This window comes from Heptranchias perlo, unplaced genomic scaffold (genome assembly GCF_035084215.1).
Source record: "Heptranchias perlo isolate sHepPer1 unplaced genomic scaffold, sHepPer1.hap1 HAP1_SCAFFOLD_720, whole genome shotgun sequence".
NCBI classification, from domain to species: domain Eukaryota; kingdom Metazoa; phylum Chordata; class Chondrichthyes; order Hexanchiformes; family Hexanchidae; genus Heptranchias; species Heptranchias perlo.
The window spans coordinates 66,556-90,194 of NW_027139751.1; the positions used below are offsets into that span (position 1 = coordinate 66,556).

Sequence of the window (23,639 nt, forward strand, 5' to 3'; positions counted from 1 at the left end):
GAGAAAGAGTGAGGGAGACAGAGGGAGAGTGAGGGAGACAGAGGGAGAGTGAGGGAGACAGAGGGAGAGTGAGGGAGACAGGGGGAGAGACAGATAGATACAAGCAGAGACAGAGAGACAGATGCAGGCAGAGATACAGTGGCAGAAAGAGAGACAGACAGAGAGAGGAGAGGGAAAGTCAGAGAGAGAATCAGAAAGAGGAAGAAATGGAGAGACAGATAGTGAGAGAGGTGGAGTGATTCAGAGAAATGGGGAGTGAGAACTGGAGAGAGAGGATGAGATGGAGAATGAGAGAGCTGTGGTGAGGGAGATGAAGCATTCGAGTTATAGAGCGAGAGGTGGAAAGGGAGATGGTGAGCGAGAGAGAGGGAGAGGGATGGAGAGGGAGAGGGATGGAGAGGGAGGGAGATGGAGAGGGAGGGAGATGGAGGGAGATGGAGATGGAGAGGGAGGAAGAGAGATGGAGAGGGAGAGGGATGGAGAGGGAGGAAGAGAGATGGAGAGGAAGAGAGATGGAGAGGGAGGGAGAGAGATGGAGAGGGAGAGGGATGGAGAGGGAGGAAGAGAGATGGAGAGGGAGAGGGATGGAGAGGGAGGAAGAGAGATGGAGAGGAAGAGAGATGGAGAGGGAGGAAGAGAGATGGAGAGGGAGAGGGATGGAGAGGGAGGAAGAGAGATGGAGAGGGAGAGGGATGGAGAGGGAGGAAGAGAGATGGAGAGGAAGAGAGATGGAGAGGGAGGAAGAGAGATGGAGAGGGAGGTAGAGAGATGGAGAGGAAGAGAGATGGAGAGGGAGGAAGAGAGATGGAGAGGGAGAGGGATGGAGAGGGAGGAAGAGAGATGGAGAGGGAGAGGGATGGAGAGGGAGGAAGAGAGATGGAGAGGGAGAGAGATGGAGAGGGAGGAAGAGAGATGGAGAGGGAGAGGGATGGAGAGGGAGGAAGAGAGATGGAGAGGAAGAGAGATGGAGAGGGAGAGGGATGGAGAGGGAGGAAGAGAGATGGAGAGGAAGAGAGATGGAGAGGGAGGAAGAGAGATGGAGAGGGAGAGAGATGGAGAGGGAGGAAGAGAGATGGAGAGGGAGAGGGATGGAGAGGGAGGAAGAGAGATGGAGAGGAAGAGAGATGGAGAGGGAGAGGGATGGAGAGGGAGGGAGAGAGATGGAGAGGGAGAGGGCTGGAGAGGGAGGAAGAGAGATGGAGAGGAAGAGAGATGGACAGGAAGAGGGATGGAGAGGGAGGAAGAGAGATGGAGATGGAGAGGGAGACAGATGGAGAGGGAGAGAGATGGAGAGGGAGGAAGAGAGATGGAGAGGAAGAGAGATGGAGAGGGAGGAAGAGAGATGGAGAGGGAGGAAGAGAGATGGAGAGGGAGGGAGAGAGATGGAGAGGAAGAGAGATGGAGAGGGAGGGAGAGAGATGGAGAGGGAGGCAGACGAGGGAGTTGGCGCCAGATGCGGGAGAGGGGAATCCAAGGTTTCGAGACCACAACTGATTCCCGGTGTTTGGACAGCAGGGGGCGAGCAAGACCGGGACTACAATCGCCTCCGGAGCTGCATACGGGACTACTTCCCGTCGCGACGCTGCTTTGCGTTCGTGTGTCCCGCCTCGCGGAAGGACCTGAGCAGGATCCAGGAGCTGAGGGACGAGCAGCTGGACCCAGAGTCCGTGGAGGAGTTCCACAAGTTTCTGGAGTACGTTCACACGTCCGGGAAGGTCAAGAAAGTGCTCGGCGGACACCAGGTCACGGGCAGGAGTGAGTACACGGATGCAGCACGCCCCATCGAGTCTGGAATGGCTTTCGTTCCCTCTCCCCTCCTACGTCTCCCTGCCTCCTCCGCTTCCTTGCGACTTCCCTCCTGAGCGCCCATCGCACGGAGAGTGACCAGCAGGAGAAAAGAGAGATCTCCCACCTCTCCAGCCCCTTTCACCACCTCAGGACATCCCAGGGTGCCACACAGCCAATGATGTGCGGTCACTGTTGTAATGTGGGAATCTCGGCAGCCAATTTGCGCACAGCAAGATCCCACGAACAGCAATGTGAGAATGACCCAGATCATCTGTTTTTTTTAGTGATGTTGGTTGAGGGATAAATATCGGCCCCAGGACACCGGGGAGAACTCCCCCCTGCTCTTCTTCCAATAGTGGCCGTGGGATTTTACGTCCACCTGAGAGGGCAGACGGGGCCCTCGGTTTAACGTCTCATCCGAAAGACGGCACCTCCGACAGTGCGGCGCTCCCTCAGTACTGGCCCTCCGACAGTGCGGCGCTCCCTCAGTACTGACCCTCCGACAGTGCGGCGCTCCCTCAGTACCGACCCTCCGACAGTGCGGCGCTCCCTCAGTACTGACCCTCCGACAGTGCGGCGCTCCCTCAGTACCGACCCTCTGATAGTGCAGCGCTCCCTCAGGACTGACCCGCCGACAGTGCAGCGCTCCCTCAGTACCGACCCTCCGAAAGTGCGGCGCTCCCTCAGTACTGACCCTCCGAAAGTGCGGCGCTCCCTCAGTACTGACCCTCCGACAGTGCGGCGCTCCCTCAGTACCGACCCTCCGACAGTGCAGCGCTCCCTCAGTACTGACCCTCCGACAGTGCAGCGCTCCCTCAGTACTGACCCTCCGACAGTGCGGCGCTCCCTCAGTACTGACCCTCCGACAGTGCAGCGCTCCCTCAGTACTGACCCTCCGACAGTGCAGCGCTCCCTCAGTACCGACTCTCCGATAGTGCAGCGCTCCCTCAGTACCGACCCTCCGACAGTGCGGCGCTCCCTCAGTACTGACCCTCCGATAGTGCGGCGCTCCCTCAGTACCGACCCTCCGATAGTGCGGCGCTCCCTCAGTACTGGCACCATAAGTGTCAGACTGGATTATGGGGCTCGAGTACTCAGAATGGGCTCAAACCCAGGGGTCACGTCCATTGGGATTGTGTACAGTGGGAGTGAATGGGAAGGGGTCGGGTCCATTGGGATTGTGTACAGTGGGAGTGAATGGGAAGGGGTCGGGTCCATTGGGATTGTGTGCAGTGGGAGTGAATGGGAAGGGGTCGGGTCCATTGGGATTGTGTACAGTGGGAGTGAATGGGAAGGGGTCGGGTCCATTGGGATTGTGTACAGCGGGAGTGAATGGGAAGGGGTCGGGTCCATTGGGATTGTGTACAGTGGGAGTGAATGGGAAGGGGTCGGGTCCATTGGGATTGTGTACAGTGGGAGTGAATGGGAAGGGGTCGGGTCCATTGGGATTGTGTACAGTGGGAGTGAATGGGAAGGGGTCGGGTCCATTGGGATTGTGTACAGTGGGAGTGAATGGGAAGGGGTTGGCTCTGTTGCTGGTAACCTCCTCCATCCTCTACCTCAGGGTTGGGCCTCTTGGCCGAGGCCTACCTGGAGGCCATCGCGGTAGGCGACCTCCCCTGCGTGGAGATCGGTATCGCCAGGATGGCGGAGCTGGAGAACACCGCCGCGGTCAAGGAGGCGCTGGACAACTACGACCAGAACGTAGCTAAGATCTCCCAACTGCCGTCACACATTGTCTACAGTCGCACCGATCTATTCACTTCTTACCACAATGAGGCCGTGGAGACATTCATGAGGCATTCCCTCAAGTACGACAACGGGAAGCACATCAGGATATTGGAGGTGACTGACTCAAACCAGAACCAGATGTTGGCTTTTCCGGGCCAGAGGACGTCTTTACTCCTCAACGTATGATGTGTCTGAGAGACACCAGTCAGTGTACAGGTATCTCCCTGAGAGAGAGGGGACTGAGAGTCACCAGTCAGTGCACAGATATCACCCTGAGAGAGAGGGGACTGAGAGACACCAGTCAGTGTACAGATATCTCCCTGAGAGAGAGGGGACTGAGAGACACCAGTCAGTGTACAGATATCTCCCTGAGAGAGAGGGGACTGAGAGACACCAGTCAGTGTACAGGTGTCTCCCTGAGAGAGAGTGGACTGAGAGACACCAGTCAGTGTACAGATATCTCCCTGAGAGAGAGGGACTGAGAGACACCAGTCAGTGTACAGATATCTCCCTGAGAGAGAGGGGACTGAGAGACACCAGTCAGTGTACAGATATCTCCCTGAGAGAGAGGGGACTGAGAGTCACCAGTCAGTGTACAGATATCACCCTGAGAGAGAGGGGACTGAGAGACACCAGTCAGTGTACGGATATCTCCCTGAGAGAGAGGGGACTGAGAGACACCAGTCAGTGTACAGATATCACCCTGAGAGAGAGGGGACTGAGAGACACCAGTCAGTGTACAGGTGTCTCCCTGAGAGAGAGGGGACTGAGAGACACCAGTCAGTGTACAGGTGTCTCCCTGAGAGAGAGGGGACTGAGAGTCACCAGTCAGTGTACAGATATCACCCTGAGAGAGAGGGGACTGAGAGACACCAGTCAGTGTACAGATATCTCCCTGAGAGAGAGGGGATTGAGAGACACCAGTCAGTGTACAGATATCTCCCTGAGAGAGAGGGGAATGAGAGACACCAGTCAGTGTACAGATATCTCCCTGAGAGAGGGACTGAGAGACACCAGTCAGTGTACAGATATCTCCCTGAGAGAGAGGGGACTGAGAGACACCAGTCAGTGTACAGATATCGCCCTGAGAGAGGGACTGAGAGACACCAGTAAGTGTACAGATATGTCCCCGAGAGAGAGGGGACTGAGAGACACCAGTCATTGTACAGATATCTCCCTGAGAGAGGGACTGAGAGACACCAGTCAGTGTACAGATATCTCCTTGAGAGAGAGGGGACTGAGAGACACCAGTCAGTGTACAGATATCTCCCTGAGAGAGGGGACTGAGAGACACCAGTCAGTGTACAGATATCACCCTGAGAGAGAGGGACTGAGAGACACCAGTCAGTGTACAGATATCTCCCTCAGAGAGAGACTGAGAGACACCAGTCAGTGTACAGATATCTCCCCGAGAGAGAGGGGACTGAGAGACACCAGTCAGTGTACAGATATCTCCCTGAGAGAGAGACTGAGAGACACCAGTCAGTGTACAGGTATCTCCCTGAAAGAGAGGGGACTGAGAGACACCAGTCCGTGTACAGATATCTCCCTGAGAGAGAGGGGACTGAGAGACACCAGTCAGTGTACAGATATCTCCCTGAGAGAGAGGGGATTGAGAGTCACCAGTCAGTGCACAGATATCTCCCCGAGAGAGAGGACTGAGAGACACCAGTCAGTGTACAGATATCTCCCTGAGAGAGAGGGGACTGAGAGACACCAGTCAGTTTACAGATATCTCCCTGAGAGAGAGGGGACTGAGAGACACCAGTCAGTGTACAGATATCTCCCTGAGAGAGAGGGGACTGAGAGACACCAGTCAGTGTACAGATATCTCTCTGAGAGAGAGGGGACTGAGAGACACCAGTCAGTGTACAGATATCTCCCTGAGAGAGAGGGGACTGAGAGACACCAGTCAGTGTACAGATATCTCCCTGAGAGAGGGACTGAGAGACACCAGTCAGTGTACAGATATCTCCCTGAGAGAGAGGGACTGAGAGACACCAGTCAGTGTACAGATATCACCCTGAGAGAGAGGGGACTGAGAGACACCAGTCAGTGTACAGATATCTCCCTGAGAGAGAGGGGACTGAGAGACACCAGTCAGTGTACAGCTATCTCCCTGAGAGAGGGACTGAGAGACACCAGTAAGTGTACAGATATCTCCCCGAGAGAGAGGGGACTGAGAGACACCAGTCAGTGTACAGATATCTCCCTGAGAGAGGGACTGAGAGACACCAGTCAGTGTACAGATATCTCCCTGAGAGAGAGGGGACTGAGAGACACCAGTCAGTGTAGAGATATCTCCCTGAGAGAGAGGGGACTGAGAGACACCAGTCAGTGTACAGATATCGCCCTGAGAGAGGGACTGAGAGACACCAGTAAGTGTACAGATATGTCCCCGAGAGAGAGGGGACTGAGAGACACCAGTCATTGTACAGATATCTCCCTGAGAGAGGGACTGAGAGACACCAGTCAGTGTACAGATATCTCCTTGAGAGAGAGGGGACTGAGAGACACCAGTCAGTGTACAGATATCTCCCTGAGAGAGGGGACTGAGAGACACCAGTCAGTGTACAGATATCACCCTGAGAGAGAGGGACTGAGAGACACCAGTCAGTGTACAGATATCTCCCTCAGAGAGAGACTGAGAGACACCAGTCAGTGTACAGATATCTCCCCGAGAGAGAGGGGACTGAGAGACACCAGTCAGTGTACAGACATCTCCCTGAGAGAGAGACTGAGAGACACCAGTCAGTGTACAGGTATCTCCCTGAAAGAGAGGGGACTGAGAGACACCAGTCCATGTACAGATATCTCCCTGAGAGAGAGGGGACTGAGAGACACCAGTCAGTGTACAGATATCTCCCTGAGAGAGAGGGGATTGAGAGTCACCAGTCAGTGCACAGATATCTCCCCGAGAGAGAGGCCTGAGAGACACCAGTCAGTGTACAGATATCTCCCTGAGAGAGAGGGGACTGAGAGACACCAGTCAGTTTACAGATATCTCCCTGAGAGAGAGGGGACTGAGAGACACCAGTCAGTGTACAGATATCTCCCTGAGAGAGAGGGGACTGAGAGACACCAGTCAGTGTACAGATATCTCTCTGAGAGAGAGGGGACTGAGAGACACCAGTCAGTGTACAGATATCTCCCTGAGAGAGAGGGGACTGAGAGACACCAGTCAGTGTACAGATATCTCCCTGAGAGAGGGACTGAGAGACACCAGTCAGTGTACAGATATCTCCCTGAGAGAGAGGGACTGAGAGACACCAGTCAGTGTACAGATATCACCCTGAGAGAGAGGGGACTGAGAGACACCAGTCAGTGTACAGATATCTCCCTGAGAGAGAGGGGACTGAGAGACACCAGTCAGTGTACAGCTATCTCCCTGAGAGAGGGACTGAGAGACACCAGTAAGTGTACAGATATCTCCCCGAGAGAGAGGGGACTGAGAAACACCAGTCAGTGTACAGATATCTCCCTGAGAGAGGGACTGAGAGACACCAGTCAGTGTACAGATATCTCCCTGAGAGAGAGGGGACTGAGAGACACCAGTCAGTGTAGAGATATCTCCCTGAGAGAGAGGGGACTGAGAGACACCAGTCAGTGTACAGATATCTCCCTGAGAGAGAGGGGACTGAGAGACACCAGTCAGTGTACAGATATCTCCCTGAGAGAGAGGGGACTGAGAGACACCAGTCAGTGTACAGGTATCTCCCTGAAAGAGAGGGGACTGAGAGACACCAGTCAGTGCACAGATATCTCCCCGAGAGAGAGGGACTGAGAGACACCAGTCAGTGTACAGATATCACCCTGAGAGAGAGGGACTGAGAGACACCAGTCAGTGTACAGATATCTCCCTGAGAGAGAGACTGAGAGACACCAGTCAGTGTACAGATATCTCCCCGAGAGAGAGGGGACTGAGAGACACCAGTCAGTGTACAGATATCTCCCTGAGAGAGAGGGGACTGAGAGACACCAGTCAGTGTACAGGTATCTCCCTGAAAGAGAGGGGACTGAGAGACACCAGTCAGTGCACAGATATCTCCCCGAGAGAGAGGGACTGAGAGACACCAGTCAGTGTACAGATATCGCCCTGAGAGAGGGGACAGAGAGACACCAGTCAGTGTACAGATATCACCCTGAGAGAGAGGGACTGAGAGACACCAGTCAGTGTACAGATATCTCCCTGAGAGAGAGACTGAGAGACACCAGTCAGTGTACAGATATCTCCCCGAGAGAGAGGGGACTGAGAGACACCAGTCAGTGCACAGATATCTCCCCGAAAGAGAGGGGACTGAGAGACACCAGTCAGTGCACAGATATCTCCCTGAGAGAGAGGGGACTGAGAGACACCAGTCAGTGTACAGGTATCTCCCTGAAAGAGAGGGGACTGAGAGACACCAGTCAGTGCACAGATATCTCCCCGAGAGAGAGGGACTGAGAGACACCAGTCAGTGTACAGATATCTCCCTGAGAGAGGGGACTGAGAGACACCAGTCAGTGTACAGATATCACCCTGAGAGAGGGGGACTGAGAGACACCAGTCAGTGTACAGATATCTCCCTGAGAGAGAGACTGAGAGACACCAGTCAGTGTACAGATATCTCCCCGAGAGAGAGGGGACTGAGAGACACCAGTCAGTGTACAGATATCTCCCTGAGAGAGAGACTGAGAGACGCCAGTCAGTGTACAGGTATCTCCCTGAAAGAGAGGGGACTGAGAGATCCCAGTCCGTGTACAGATATCTCCCTGAGAGAGAGGGGACTGAGAGACACCAGTCAGTGTACAGATATCTCCCTGAGAGAGAGGGGATTGAGAGTCACCAGTCAGTGTACAGATATCTCCCCGAGAGAGAGGGGACTGAGAGACACCAGTCAGTGTACAGATATCTCCCTGAGAGAGAGGGGACTGAGAGACACCAGTCAGTGTACAGATATCTCCCTGAGAGAGAGGGGACTGAGAGACACCAGTCAGTGTACAGATATCTCTCTGAGAGAGAGGGGACTGAGAGACACCAGTCAGTGTACAGATATCTCCCTGAGAGAGAGGGGACTGAGAGACACCAGTCAGTGAACAGATATCTCCCTGAGAGAGGGACTGAGAGACACCAGTCAGTGTACAGATATCTCCCTGAGAGAGAGGGGACTGAGAGACACCAGTCAGTGTACAGATATCTCCCTGAGAGAGAGGGGACTGAGAGACATCAGTCAGTGCACAGATATCTCCCTGAGAGAGAGGGGACTGAGAGACACCAGTCAGTGTACAGATATCTCCCTGAGAGAGAGGGGACTGAGAGACACCAGTAAGTGTACAGATATCTCCCTGAGAGAGAGGGGACTGAGAGACACCAGTCAGTGTACAGATATCTCCCTGAGAGAGGGACTGAGAGACACCAGTCAGTGTACAGATATCTCCCTGAGAGAGAGGGGACTGAGAGACACCAGTCAGTGTACAGCTATCTCCCTGAGAGAGGGACTGAGAGACACCAGTAAGTGTACAGATATCTCCCCGAGAGAGAGGGGACTGAGAGACACCATTCAGTGTCCAGATATCTCCCTGAGAGAGGGACTGAGAGACACCAGTCAGTGTACAGATATCTCCCTGAGAGAGAGGGGACTGAGAGACACCAGTCAGTGTACAGATATCTCCCCGAGAGAGAGGGGACTGAGAGACACCAGTCAGTGTACAGATATCTCCCTGAGAGAGAGGGGACTGAGAGACACCAGTCAGTGTACAGGTATCTCCCTGAGAGAGAGGGGACTGAGAGACACCAGTCAGTGTACAGCTATCTCCCTGAGAGAGGGACTGAGAGACACCAGTAAGTGTACAGATATCTCCCCGAGAGAGAGGGGACTGAGAGACACCAGTCAGTGTACAGATATCTCCCTGAGAGAGGGACTGAGAGACACCAGTCAGTGTACAGATATCTCCATGAGAGAGAGGGGACTGAGTGACACCAGTCAGTGTAGAGATATCTCCCTGAGAGAGAGGGGACTGAGAGACACCAGTCAGTGTACAGATATCTCCCTGAGAGAGAGGGGACTGAGAGACACCAGTCAGTGTACAGATATCTCCCTGAGAGAGAGGGGACTGAGAGACACCAGTCAGTGTACAGGTATCTCCCTGAAAGAGAGGGGACTGAGAGACACCAGTCAGTGCACAGATATCTCCCCGAGAGAGAGGGACTGAGAGACACCAGTCAGTGTACAGATATCACCCTGAGAGAGAGGGACTGAGAGACACCAGTCAGTGTACAGATATCTCCCTGAGAGAGAGACTGAGAGACACCAGTCAGTGTACAGTTATCTCCCCGAGAGAGAGGGGACTGAGAGACACCAGTCAGTGTACAGATATCTCCCTGAGAGAGAGGGGACTGAGAGACACCAGTCAGTGTACAGGTATCTCCCTGAAAGAGAGGGGACTGAGAGACACCAGTCAGTGCACAGATATCTCCCCGAGAGAGAGGGACTGAGAGACACCAGTCAGTGTACAGATATCTCCCTGAGAGAGGGGACTGAGAGACACCAGTCAGTGTACAGATATCACCCTGAGAGAGAGGGACTGAGAGACACCAGTCAGTGTACAGATATCTCCCTGAGAGAGAGACTGAGAGACACCAGTCAGTGTACAGATATCTCCCCGAGAGAGAGGGGACTGAGAGACACCAGTCAGTGCACAGATATCTCCCCGAAAGAGAGGGGACTGAGAGACACCAGTCAGTGCACAGATATCTCCCTGAGAGAGAGGGGACTGAGAGACACCAGTCAGTGTACAGGTATCTCCCTGAAAGAGACGGGACTGAGAGACACCAGTCAGTGCACAGATATCTCCCCGAGAGAGAGGGACTGAGAGACACCAGTCAGTGTACAGATATCTCCCTGAGAGAGGGGACTGAGAGACACCAGTCAGTGTACAGATATCACCCTGAGAGAGAGGGACTGAGAGACACCAGTCAGTGTACAGATATCTCCCTGAGAGAGAGACTGAGAGACACCAGTCAGTGTACAGATATCACCCTGAGAGAGAGGGACTGAGAGACACCAGTCAGTGTACAGATATCTCCCTGAGAGAGAGACTGAGAGACACCAGTCAGTGTACAGATATCTCCCCGAGAGAGAGGGGACTGAGAGACACCAGTCAGTGCACAGATATCTCCCCGAAAGAGAGGGGACTGAGAGACACCAGTCAGTGCACAGATATCTCCCTGAGAGAGAGGGGACTGAGAGACACCAGTCAGTGTACAGGTATCTCCCTGAAAGAGACGGGACTGAGAGACACCAGTCAGTGCACAGATATCTCCCCGAGAGAGAGGGACTGAGAGACACCAGTCAGTGTACAGATATCTCCCTGAGAGAGGGGACTGAGAGACACCAGTCAGTGTACAGATATCACCCTGAGAGAGAGGGACTGAGAGACACCAGTCAGTGTACAGATATCTCCCTGAGAGAGAGACTGAGAGACACCAGTCAGTGTACAGATATCTCCCCGAGAGAGAGGGGACTGAGAGACACCAGTCAGTGTACAGATATCTCCCTGAGAGAGAGACTGAGAGACACCAGTCAGTGTACAGGTATCTCCCTGAAAGAGAGGGGACTGAGAGATACCAGTCCGTGTACAGATATCTCCCTGAGAGAGAGGGGACTGAGAGACACCAGTCAGTGTACAGATATCTCCCTGAGAGAGAGGGGATTGAGAGTCACCAGTCAGTGTACAGATATCTCCCCGAGAGAGAGGGGACTGAGAGACACCAGTCAGTGTACAGATATCACCCTGAGAGAGAGGGACTGAGAGACACCAGTCAGTGTACAGATATCTCCCTGAGAGAGAGACTGAGAGACACCAGTCAGTGTGCAGATATCACCCTCAGAGAGAGGGACTGAGAGACACCAGTCAGTGTACAGATATCTCCCTGAGAGAGAGACTGAGAGACACCAGTCAGTGTACAGATATCTCCCCGAGAGAGAGGGGACTGAGAGACACCAGTCAGTGCACAGATATCTCCCCGAAAGAGAGGGGACTGAGAGACACCAGTCAGTGCACAGATATCTCCCTGAGAGAGAGGGGACTGAGAGACACCAGTCAGTGTACAGGTATCTCCCTGAAAGAGACGGGACTGAGAGACACCAGTCAGTGCACAGATATCTCCCCGAGAGAGAGGGACTGAGAGACACCAGTCAGTGTACAGATATCTCCCTGAGAGAGGGGACTGAGAGACACCAGTCAGTGTACAGATATCACCCTGAGAGAGAGGGACTGAGAGACACCAGTCAGTGTACAGATATCTCCCTGAGAGAGAGACTGAGAGACACCAGTCAGTGTACAGATATCTCCCCGAGAGAGAGGGGACTGAGAGACACCAGTCAGTGTACAGATATCTCCCTGAGAGAGAGACTGAGAGACACCAGTCAGTGTACAGGTATCTCCCTGAAAGAGAGGGGACTGAGAGATACCAGTCCGTGTACAGATATCTCCCTGAGAGAGAGGGGACTGAGAGACACCAGTCAGTGTACAGATATCTCCCTGAGAGAGAGGGGATTGAGAGTCACCAGTCAGTGTACAGATATCTCCCCGAGAGAGAGGGGACTGAGAGACACCAGTCAGTGTACAGATATCTCCCTGAGAGAGAGGGGACTGAGAGACACCAGTCAGTGTACAGATATCTCCCTGAGAGAGAGGGGACTGAGAGACACCAGTCAGTGTACAGATATCTCTCTGAGAGAGAGGGGACTGAGAGACACCAGTCAGTGTACAGATATCTCCCTGAGAGAGAGGGGACTGAGAGACACCAGTCAGTGTACAGATATCTCCCTGAGAGAGGGACTGAGAGACACCAGTCAGTGTACAGATATCTCCCTGAGAGAGAGGGGACTGAGAGACACCAGTCAGTGTACAGATATCTCCCTGAGAGAGAGGGGACTGAGAGACACCAGTCAGTGCACAGATATCTCCCTGAGAGAGAGGGGACTGAGAGACACCAGTCAGTGTACAGATATCTCCCTGAGAGAGAGGGGACTGAGAGACACCAGTCAGTGTACAGATATCTCCCTGAGAGAGAGGGGACTGAGAGACACCAGTCAGTGTACAGATATCTCCCTGAGAGAGGGACTGAGAGACACCAGTCAGTGTACAGATATCTCCCTGAGAGAGAGGGGACTGAGAGACACCAGTCAGTGTACAGCTATCTCCCTGAGAGAGGGACTGAGAGACACCAGTAAGTGTACAGATATCTCCCCGAGAGAGAGGGGACTGAGAGACACCATTCAGTGTCCAGATATCTCCCTGAGAGAGGGACTGAGAGACACCAGTCAGTGTACAGATATCTCCCTGAGAGAGAGGGGACTGAGAGACACCAGTCAGTGTCCAGATATCTCCCTGAGAGAGAGGGGACTGAGAGACACCAGTCAGTGTACAGATATCTCCCTGAGAGAGAGGGGACTGAGAAACACCAGTCAGTGTACAGATATCTCCCTGAGAGAGAGGGACTGAGAGACACCAGTCAGTGTACAGATATCTCCCTGAAAGAGAGGGGACTTAGAGACACCAGTCAGTGCACAGATATCTCCCTGAAAGAGAGGGGACTGAGAGACACCAGTCAGTGCACAGATATCTCCCTGAGAGAGAGGGGACTGAGAGACACCAGTCAGTGTACAGATATCTCCCTGAGAGAGAGGGGACTGAGAGACACCAGTCAGTGTACAGATATCTCCCTGAAAGAGAGGGGACTGAGAGACACCAGTAAGTGCACAGATATCTCCCCGAGAGAGAGGGACTGAGAGACACCAGTCAGTGTACAGATATCTCCCTGAGAGAGGGGACTGAGAGACACCAGTCAGTGTGCAGATATCACCCTGAGAGAGAGGGACTGAGAGACACCAGTCAGTGTACAGATATCTCCCTGAGAGAGGGGACTGAGAGACACCAGTCAGTGTACAGATATCTCCCTGAGAGAGAGGGGACTGAGAGACACCAGTCAGTGTACAGATATCTCCATGACAGAGAGGGGACTGAGAGACACCAGTCAGTGTACAGATATCTCCCTGAGAGAGAGGGGACTGAGAGACACCAGTCAGTGTACAGATATCTCCCTGAGAGAGAGGGGACTGAGAGACACCAGTCACTGTACAGATATCTCCCTGAGAGAGAGGGGACTGAGAGACACCAGTCACTGTACAGATATCTCCCTGAGAGAGAGGGGACTGAGAGACACCAGTCACTGTACAGATATCTCCCTGAGAGAGAGGGGACTGAGAGACACCAGTCAGTGTACAGATATCTCCCTGAGAGAGAGGGGACTGAGAGACACCAGTCAGTGTACAGATATCTCCCTGAGAGAGAGGGGACTGAGAGACACCAGTCACTGTACAGATGTCCCCTTGATGTCCAGGTTCTCTGTGACTCATTCTTTTCTCCCTGTTCCCAGGAGTCCTTGCATTCCCGCTATGATTCACTCATTGCCAAGATTGAAAGTGAGTCAAGGAATCGATGTGAGGAGATACTGTTGAGAGTGATGGCCACATTGGTGCAGAACTTGGAATCTGGGCATTATTTGCACCCTGGGGGATATCAGAAGTTGACGGCTGCTCTGGTGAACGGCAGACGCAAATTTGAAGAGGGCAGCATTAACGAAGTCATGGTTTGTGTTGTTCTCTTCTCTCCCTCATCCGCCCCTTCCATTTCTATTCTCATATATCTCTCTCTCTCTACCTCTCTCGCCCTCGCCTCTCTCTGTCTCTCATTCTCTTTCGTTCTCTCTGCAGTGTACATGGGCTGTGGGAGGAGATTAAATGGGTGGGGAGAGTCCATGATAGGGGAGAGTGTACATGGGCTGTGGGAGGAGATTAAATGGGTGGGGAGAGTCCATGATAGGGGAGAGTGTAGATGGGCTGTGGGGGGAGATTAAATGGGTGGGGAGAGTCTATGATAGGGGAGAGTGTAGATGGGCTGTGGGAGGAGATTAAATGGGTGGGGAGAGTCCATGATAGGGGAGAGTGTACATGGGCTGTGGGAGGAGATTAAATGGGTGGGGAGAGTCCATGATTGGGGAGAGTGTAGATGGGCTGTGGGAGGAGATTAAATGGGTGGGGAGAGTCCATGATAGGGGAGAGTGTCCATGGGCTGTGGGAGGAGATTAAATGGGTGGGGAGAGTCCATGATAGGGGAGAGTGTAGATGGGCTGTGGGAGGAGATTAAATGGGTGGGGAGAGTCCATGATAGGGGAGAGTGTGGATGGGCTGTGGGGGGAGATTAAATGGGTGGGGAGAGTCCATGATAGGGGAGAGTGTCCATGGGCTGAGGGAGGAGATTAAATGGGTGGGGAGAGTCCATGATAGGGGAGAGTGTACATGGGCTGAGGGAGGAGATTAAATGGGTGGGGAGAGTCCATGATAGGGGAGAGTGTACATGGGCTGAGGGAGGAGATTAAATGGGTGGGGAGAGTCCATGATAGGGGAGAGTGTAGATGGGCTGAGGGAGGAGATTAAATGGGTGGGGAGAGTCCATGATAGGGGAGAGTGTAGATGGGCTGTGGGAGGAGATTAAATGGGTGGGGAGAGTCCATGATAGGGGAGAGTGTACATGGGCTGAGGGAGGAGATTAAATGGGTGGGGAGAGTCCATGATAGGGGAGAGTGTAGATGGGCTGTGGGAGGAGATTAAATGGGTGGGGAGAGTCCATGATCGGGGAGAGTGTACATGGGCTGTGGGGGGAGATTAAATGGGTGGGGAGAGTCCATGATAGGGGAGAGTGTACATGGGCTGTGGGGGGAGATTAAATGGGTGGGGAGAGTCCATGATAGGGGAGAGTGTGGATGGGCTGTGGGGGGAGATTAAATGGGTGGGGAGAGTCCATGATAGGGGAGAGTGTGGATGGGCTGTGGGGGGAGATTAAATGGGTGGGGAGAGTCCATGATAGGGGAGAGTGTTGATGTAGGTTCCCCCCGTTTCCTTATTCCATTGCTTCACTTCTGATGATATCTTGTTGAACTATCCCGACCCTGGGAACTCCTCGGGCCCTCGTGCCTCCACTCTCTATATCTGTGGTGTTGCCAGTTGTGTGGGAGACGAGCCCTGACTGGGTCTATCTCTCCGTCCAGGCAGCTGAAGTCCTCGGCAGCTTCCTCAGAGTGGTGAAACCTCGGCTCGAGCAGGTGCTTCAGGTCGGCGCCAGCCTGCACCAGAAGGACCAGCAAATATCTGGTGAGAGAGCAGATTGGCGGGCATTGCAATGGTGGTAGGCGGGCGAGACCGCCAAGTGACTGGGGTTGGAGGAGTGATGCTGTGGGGACGGGGGGCTTTCGAGATGGTGCAATGGTTCATGGCATTGATGCTGTAAGACACCGGGCGAGATTAGTGCATTCAGCACAGGCACGGGGGGTAAGACTGAGCCCGCACTGAGCATCAAGTGCCCAGGAACAGCACGGGTTAGATACAGAGTAAAGCTCCCTCTACACTGTCCCATCAAACACTCCCAGGGCAGGTACCGGGTTAGATACAGAGTAAAGCTCCCTCTACACTGTCCCGTCAAACACTCCCAGGGCAGGTACAGGGTTAGATACAGAGTAAAGCTCCCTCTACACCATCCCATCAAACACTCCCAGGGCAGGTACAGGGTTAGATACAGAGTGAAGCTCCCTCTGCACTGTCCCATCAAACACTCCCAGGGCAGGTACAGGGTTAGACACAGAGTAAAGCTCCCTCTACACTGTCCCATCAAACACTCCCCGGGCAGGTACAGGGTTAGACACAGAGTAAAGCTCCCTCTACACTGTCCCATCAAACACTCCCCGGGCAGGTACAGGGTTAGATACAGAGTAAAGCTCCCTCTACACTGTCCCATCAAACACTCCCAGGGCAGGTACAGGGTTAGATACAGAGTAAAGCTCCCTCTACACTGTCCCATCAAACACTCCCCGGGCAGGTACAGGGTTAGACACAGAGTAAAGCTCCCTCTACACTGTCCCATCAAACACTCCCAGGGCAGGTACAGGGTTAGACACAGAGTAAAGCTCCCTCTACACTGTCCCATCAAACACTCCCAGGGCAGGTACAGGGTTAGATACAGAGTAAAGCTCCCTCTACACTGTCCCATCAAACACTCCCAGGGCAGGTACAGGGTTAGATACAGAGTAAAGCTCCCTCTACACTGTCCCATCAAACACTCCCCGGGCAGGTACAGGGTTAGACACAGAGTAAAGCTCCCTCTACACTGTCCCATCAAACACTCCCAGGGCAGGTACAGGGTTAGACACAGAGTAAAGCTCCCTCTACACTGTCCCATCAAACACTCCCAGGGCAGGTACAGGGTTAGATACAGAGTAAAGCTCCCTCTACACTGTCCCGTCAAACACTCCCAGGGCAGGTACAGGGTTAGATACAGAGTAAAGCTCCCTCTACACTGTCCCATCAAACACTCCCAGGGCAGGTACAGGGTTAGATACAGAGTAAAGCTCCCTCTACACTGTCCCATCAAACACTCCCAGGGCAGGTACAGGGTCAGATACAGAGTAAAGCTCCCTCTACACTGTCCCATCAAACACTCCCCGGGCAGGTACAGGGTTAGATACAGAGTAAAGCTCCCTCGACACTGTCCCATCAAACACCCCCAGGGCAGGTACAGGGTTAGATACAGAGTAAAGCTCCCTCTACACTGTCCCATCAAACACTCCCAGGGCAGGTACAGGGTTAGATACAGAGTAAAGCTCCCTCTACACTGTCCCGTCAAACACTCCCAGGGCAGGTACAGGGTTAGATACAGAGTAAAGCTCCCTCTACACTGTCCCGTCAAACACTCCCAGGGCAGGTACAGGGTTAGATACAGAGTAAAGCTTCCTCTACACTGTCCCGTCAAACACTCCCAGGGCAGGTACAGGGTTAGATACAGAGTAAAGCTCCCTCTACACTGTCCCATCAAACACTCCCAGGGCAGGTACAGGGTTAGATACAGAGTAAAGCTCCCTCTACACTGTCCCATCAAACACTCCCAGGGCAGGTACAGGGTTAGATACAGAGTAAAGCTCCCTCTACACTGTCCCGTCAAACACTCCCAGGGCAGATACAGGGTTAGATACAGAGTAAAGCTCCCTCTACACTGTGGAGATAACTTTTTTTGAAATGTACTTTTGAATTGCGTCGAAAGCTTTGAAAGACGAACTCTTGGAGTTGGAGCGGGAGAAAGAATTGAGAGAAAAGGAGAGGGCGGTGGAGGAGCGGAGCAGGATTGCAGCGCTGGTGGGACAGCTGGAGGTGCAGTTCGAGAAGGAGAACTCGATGAAGCTGGCCGAGCTGAACAGTGGCATGGAGCGGAAGAAGGAGGAGGAGGCCATGTATTCCTCCGAGGGGCGTGGAAAGGAGCAGAAGAAGGCCCGCGATGACTACGAGCACTTCGAAAGGGCGCACGAATCGTTCAGGAGCCGCAGTTTCAGCGACTATCTCTACTCGCTTTGCGGGTGGTTGGTGGAGAAATTTGTCTGGATCCTTTCTTAGATGCCGAAATCACCGTAGTCCTGAGTCTCGAGCTGCTCCTCCCTTCACAGCTCATCTTGCCCTACAACGAGAAGCGGCCGACTTAATTTTTGGGACAGTTCCAGTCACTACATTTTGTCCGTCTTTTAAGAACAGAAGAGATAGGAGCAGGAGTAGGCCACTCGGCCCCTCGAGCCTGCTCCGCCATTCAATCAGATCATGGCCGATCTTCGACCTCAACTCCACTTTCCCCCCAATCCCCATATCCCTCGATTCTCCTGGAGTCCAAAAATCAGCCTCGAATATGATCAATGACTGAGCATCACAGCCCTCTGGGGGAGAGAATTCCAAAGATTCACCACCCTCTGAGTGAAGAAATTCCTCCTCATCTCAGTCTTGAATGGCTGACCCCTTATCCTGAGACTATGTCCCCCTCATTCTAGACTCTCCACCCAGGGGAAACAATCTCTCAGCATCGACCCTGTGAAGCCCCCTCAGAATCTTATATGTTTCAATGAGATCTCCTCTCATTCCTCGAAACTCCAGAGAGTCTTGGCCCATTCTACTCAATCTCTCCTCATAGGACAACCCTCTCATCCCAGGAATCAATCCAGTGAACCTTCATTGCACTCCCTCTAAGGCAAGTATATCCTTCCTTAGATAAGGAGACCAAAACTGTACACAGTACTCCAGGTGAGGTCTCACCAAAACCCTGTACAATTGTAGTAAGACTTCCTTACTCTTGTACTCCAACTCCCTTGTAATAAAGGCCAACATACCATTTCCCTTCCTAATTGCTTGCTGTACCTACATGTTAACTTTCTGTGTTTCTTGTACGAGGACATCCAAATCTCTCTGAACACCAACATTTAATAGTTTCTCAGCATTTAAAAAATATTCTGTTTTTCTATTCTTCCTACCAAAGTGAATAACTTCACATTTCACTCCATCTGACACCTTCTCACCCACTCACTTAACCTGTCTATATCCCTTTGCAGACTCTTTGTGTCCTCCTCACAGCTTACTTTCCCACCTAGCTTTGTATCATCAGCAAACTTGGATACATTACACTCGGTCCCTTCATCTCAGTCATTAATATGGATTGTAAATAGCTGAGGCCCGAGCACTGATCCCTGCGACACCCCACTAGTTACAGCCTGCCAACCTGAGAATGACCCGTTTATCCCTACTCTCTGTTTTCTGTCCGTTAACCAATCCTCTATCCATGCTAATATATTACCCCCAATCCCATGAGCCCTTATCTGGTGTAACAACCTTTTATGTGGCACCTTATCGAATGCCTTTTGTAAATCCAAATATATTACATCTACTGGTTCCCCTTTATCTACCCTGCTAGTTACATCCTCAAAAAACTCTAATAAATTTGTCAAACACGATTTCTCATTCATAAAACCATGCTGACTCTGCCTAATCATATTATGATTTTCTAAGTGCCCTGTTACCACTTCCTTAATAATGGATTCCAGCATTTTCCTGACGACTGATGTCAGGCTAACTGGCCTGTCGTTCCCTGTTTTCTCTCTCCCTCCTTTCTTGAATGGCGGGGTTACATTTGCCACCTTCCAATCCACGGGGACTGTTCCAGAAATAAGGGAATTCTGGAAGATCACAACCAATGCGTCCACTATCTCTGCAGCCGCCTCTTTTCGAACCCTCGGATGTCGGCCATCAGGTCCAGGGGAATTGTCGGCTTTTAGTCCCATTAATTTCTCCAGTACTTTTTCTCTACTGATATCAATTGTTTTAAGTTCCTCACTCTCAGTAGACCTTTGGTTCCCCACTATTTCTGGTGTGCTTTTTGTGTCTTCTACTGTGAAGACAGATACAAAATACTTTCTAAACATCTCTGCCATTTCCTTATTCCCCATTCTAACTTCTCCTGTCTCAGCCTCGAAGGGACCAATGTTTACTTTCGCTAATCTCTTCCTTTTTACATACTTGTCGAAGCTCTTACCATCTGCATTTATATTTCTTGCTAGTTTACTCTCATATTCAATTTTCTCCCTCTGTATCAATTTTTTGGTCGTCCTTTACTAGTTTCTGAAACTCTCCCAATCCTCAGGCTTACTGCTCTTGGCAACATTATAAGCCTCTTCTTTTAATCTAATACCATCCTTAACTTGTTTAGTGAGTCACAGATGGATCATTTTCCCCGTGGAGAATGTAATTTCTTAATGGAATGTATATTTGTTGAGATTATTGAAATATTTCTTTTAATGTTTGCCACTGCTTTTCAACTGACAAACCCTTTAATTTAATTTCCCAATCTACCTGAGCCAACTTGCCCCTCATGCTAAATTGGCTAAATTTAAGTTTCGGATGTCACTCTCAAACTCAATGTGAAATTCTATCATATTATGATCGCTCTTCCCCAGAGGATCCTTTACCGTGAGATTATTAATTAACACAATCAGTGACCAAACCGTTGAATGATCCCAACAAGCAGCTCTTGACGGTATTACTATGTAGAGGAACATTCCTCCCGAACACAACAGGAAAGGCCCAGGCCCCATTCCCGGCCTAGTGCGGAGTATTTTTCCGTGGACATTATTTTTCAAAACAACTCTTTTTGAGAAGCCCTGTGAAGATGAAGTGAGTGGAGAAACTGAGTGGACTTTGACCAACAGAGGATTTGATTCATGTGACTGTGAGCTTGAAATAAAGAGGCATCTGTTCTTGCACTGCTGAACCACGATGGGACAATTCTGTTTGTTAAGAGTGTCATTGTTCTTGTTGGGTGTTGGGTGTTGGAGGAGATTAAATGGGTGGGGAGAGTCCATGATAGAGGAGAGTGTAGATGGGCTGTGGGGGGAGATTAAATGGGTGGGGAGAGTCCATGATAGGGGAGAGTGTAGATGGGCTGTGGGGGAAGATTAAATGGGTGGGGAGAGTCCATGATAGGGGAGAGTGTACATGGGCTGTGGGAGGAGATTAAATGGGTGGGGAGAGTCCATGATAAGGGAGAGTGTACATGGGCTGTGGGAGGAGATTAAATGGGTGGGGAGAGTCCATGATAGGGGAGAGTGTCGATGGGCTGTGGGAGGAGATTAAATGGGTGGGGAGAGTCCATGATAGGGGAGAGTGTACATGGGCTGTGGGAGGAGATTAAATGGGTGGGGAGAGCCCATGATAGGGGAGAGTGTACATGGGCTGTGGGAGGAGATTAAATGGGTGGGGAGAGTCCATGATAGGGGAGAGTGTCGATGGGCTGTGGGGGGAGATTAAATGGGTGGGGAGAGTCCATGATAGGGGAGAGTGTCCATGGACTGTGGGAGGAGATTAAATGGGTGGGGAGAGTCCATGATAGGGGAGAGTGTAGATGGGCTGTGGGAGGAGATTAAATGGGTGGGGAGAGTCCATGATAGGGGAGAGTGTAGATGGGCTGTGGGAGGAGATTATATTGGGAGTGTTTGATGGGACAGTGTTGAGGAGTTTTACTCTGTATCTCACTCACCAATCCTCCTTAAAGTCCAATGTGGGTTTGGGCTGGATTGATGGCTACAGTGTGTTCCTCACATAGTTGAATATCCTGCCAACACCCATTCTCTGGGCCCTGATTGGAGGATATGGGAACTTGCATGGGGTGAGTGGGGGATTTGCACCCAGTGAGTCTCAGAACCTTGTGGAGGAGAAGGGAGGGACGAGGGGGAAGATTTCAGTGTAAATATTTTAGATTCTTTGGCTTTTAAATGTCCGGGGAAGGAGAGAGGCGAGAGAGGGAAGGAGAGAGGGAGAGAGGGAAGGGGAGAGGCGAGAGAGGGAAGGAGAGAGGCGAGAGAGGGAAGGGGAGAGGCGAGAGAGGGAAGGGGAGAGGGGAGAGAAGGAAGGGGAGAGGGGAGAGAGGGAAGGAGAGAGGCGAGAGAGGGAAGAGAGAGGGGAGAGAGGGAAGGGAGAGGGGAGAGAGGGAAGGGGAGAGGCGAGAGAGGGAAGGGGAGAGGGGAGAGAGGGAAGGGGAGAGGGGAGAGAGGGAAGGGGAGAGGCGAGAGAGGGAAGGGGGAGAGGCGAGAGAGGGAAGGGGAGAGGCGAGAGAGGGAAGGGGAGAGGCGAGAGAGGGAAGGGGAGAGGGGAGAGAGGGAAGGAGAGAGGCGAGAGAGGGAAGGGGAGAGGCGAGAGAGGGAAGGGGAGAGGCGAGAGAGGGAAGGGGAGAGGGGGAGAGAGGGAAGGGGAGAGGCGAGAGAAGGAAGGGGAGAGGGGAGAGAAAAAGGGGAGAGGCGAGAGAGGGAAGGGGAGAGGCGAGAGAGGGAAGGGGAGAGGGGAGAGAAAAAGGGGAGAGGGGAGAGAAGGAAGGGGAGAGGCCAGAGAGGGAAGGGGAGAGGGGAGAGAAGGAAGGGGAGAGGCCAGAGAGGGATGGGGAGAGGGGAGAGAGGAAGGGAGAGGCGAGAGAGGGAAGGGGAGAGGCCAGAGAAGGAAGGGGAGAGGGGAGAGAAGGAAGGGGAGAGGCCAGAGAGGGATGGGGAGAGGGGAGAGAGGGAAGGGGAGAGGCGAGAGAGGGAAGGGGAGATGCGAGAGAGGGAAGGGGAGAGGGGAGAGAGGGAAGGGGAGAGGCGAGAGAAGGAAGGGGAGAGGGGAGAGAAGGAAGGGGAGAGAAGGAAGGGGAGAGGGGAGTGAGGGAAGGGGAGAGGGGAGAGAAGGAAGGGGAGAGGCGAGTGAGGGAAGGGGAGAGGCGAGAGAGGGAAGGGGAGAGGGGAGAGAAGGAAGGGGAGAGGCGAGTGAGGGAAGGGGAGAGGGGAGAGAAGGAAGAGGAAGAGCGAGAGAGGGAAGGGAGAGGGGAGAGAGGGAAGGGGAGAGGGGAGAGAGGGAAGGGAGGGGGGAGAGAGGGAAGGGGAGAGGGGAGAGAGGGAAGGAGAGAGGGGAGAGAGGGAAGGAGAGAGGGGAGAGAGGGAAGGAGAGAGGCGAGAGAGGGAAGGGGAGAGGGGAGAGAGGGAAGGGGAGAGGGGAGAGAGGGAAGGAGAGAGGCGAGAGAGGGAAGGGGAGAGGCGAGAGAAAAAGGGGAGAGGCGAGAGAGGGAAGGGGAGAGGCGAGAGATGGAAGGGGAGAGAGTGAAGGGGAGAGGGGAGATAGGGAAGGGGAGAGGGGAGAGAAGGAAGGGAGAGGGGAGAGAAGGAAGAGGAGAGGCGAGAGAGGGAAGGGGAGAGGGAGAGAGGGAAGGGGAGAGGGGAGAGAAGGAAGAGGAGAGGCGAGAGAGGGAAGGGGAGAGGGGAGAGAGGGAAGGGAGAGGGGAGAGAGGGAAGGGGAGGGGGGAGAGAGGGAAGGGGAGAGGGGAGAGAGGAAGGAGAGAGGCGAGAGAGGGAAGGGGAGAGGCGAGAGAGGGAAGGAGAGAGGCGAGAGAGGGAAGGGAGAGGCGAGAGAGGGAAGGGGAGAGGGGAGAGAGGGAAGGAGAGAGGCGAGAGAGGGAAGGGGAGAGGGGAGAGAGGGAAGGAGAGAGGCGAGAGAGGGAAGGGGAGAGGCGAGAGAGGGAAGGAGAGAGGGGAGAGAGGGAAGGGGAGAGCGGAGAGAAGGAAGGGAGAGGGGAGAGAAGGAAGGGGAGAGGGAGTGAGGGAAGGGGAGAGGGAGAGAACGAAGGGGAGAGGCGAGTGAGGGAAGGGGAGAGGCGAGAGAGGGAAGGGGAGAGGGGAGAGAAGGAAGGGGAGAGGCGAG

The 23,639-nt window shown here is 53.0% G+C and overlaps 1 protein-coding gene across 1 annotated transcript in view; it reads left to right on the forward strand.

The window, feature by feature from the left end:
- LOC137318727 (guanylate-binding protein 1-like) overlaps positions 1-20,694 on the forward strand; it is a 41,444-nt gene extending 20,750 nt beyond the window's left edge. Inside the window, exons 5-9 of the mRNA XM_067981396.1 lie at positions 1,516-1,755; positions 3,353-3,633; positions 13,943-14,155; positions 15,614-15,716; positions 17,656-20,694. Of these exons, the coding sequence (XP_067837497.1) occupies positions 1,516-1,755; positions 3,353-3,633; positions 13,943-14,155; positions 15,614-15,716; positions 17,656-18,002 (1,184 nt within the window). The 3' untranslated portion in view covers positions 18,003-20,694. The remainder of the gene's footprint in view (positions 1-1,515; positions 1,756-3,352; positions 3,634-13,942; positions 14,156-15,613; positions 15,717-17,655) is intronic.
- The last annotated feature ends 2,945 nt before the right edge of the window (positions 20,695-23,639 follow it).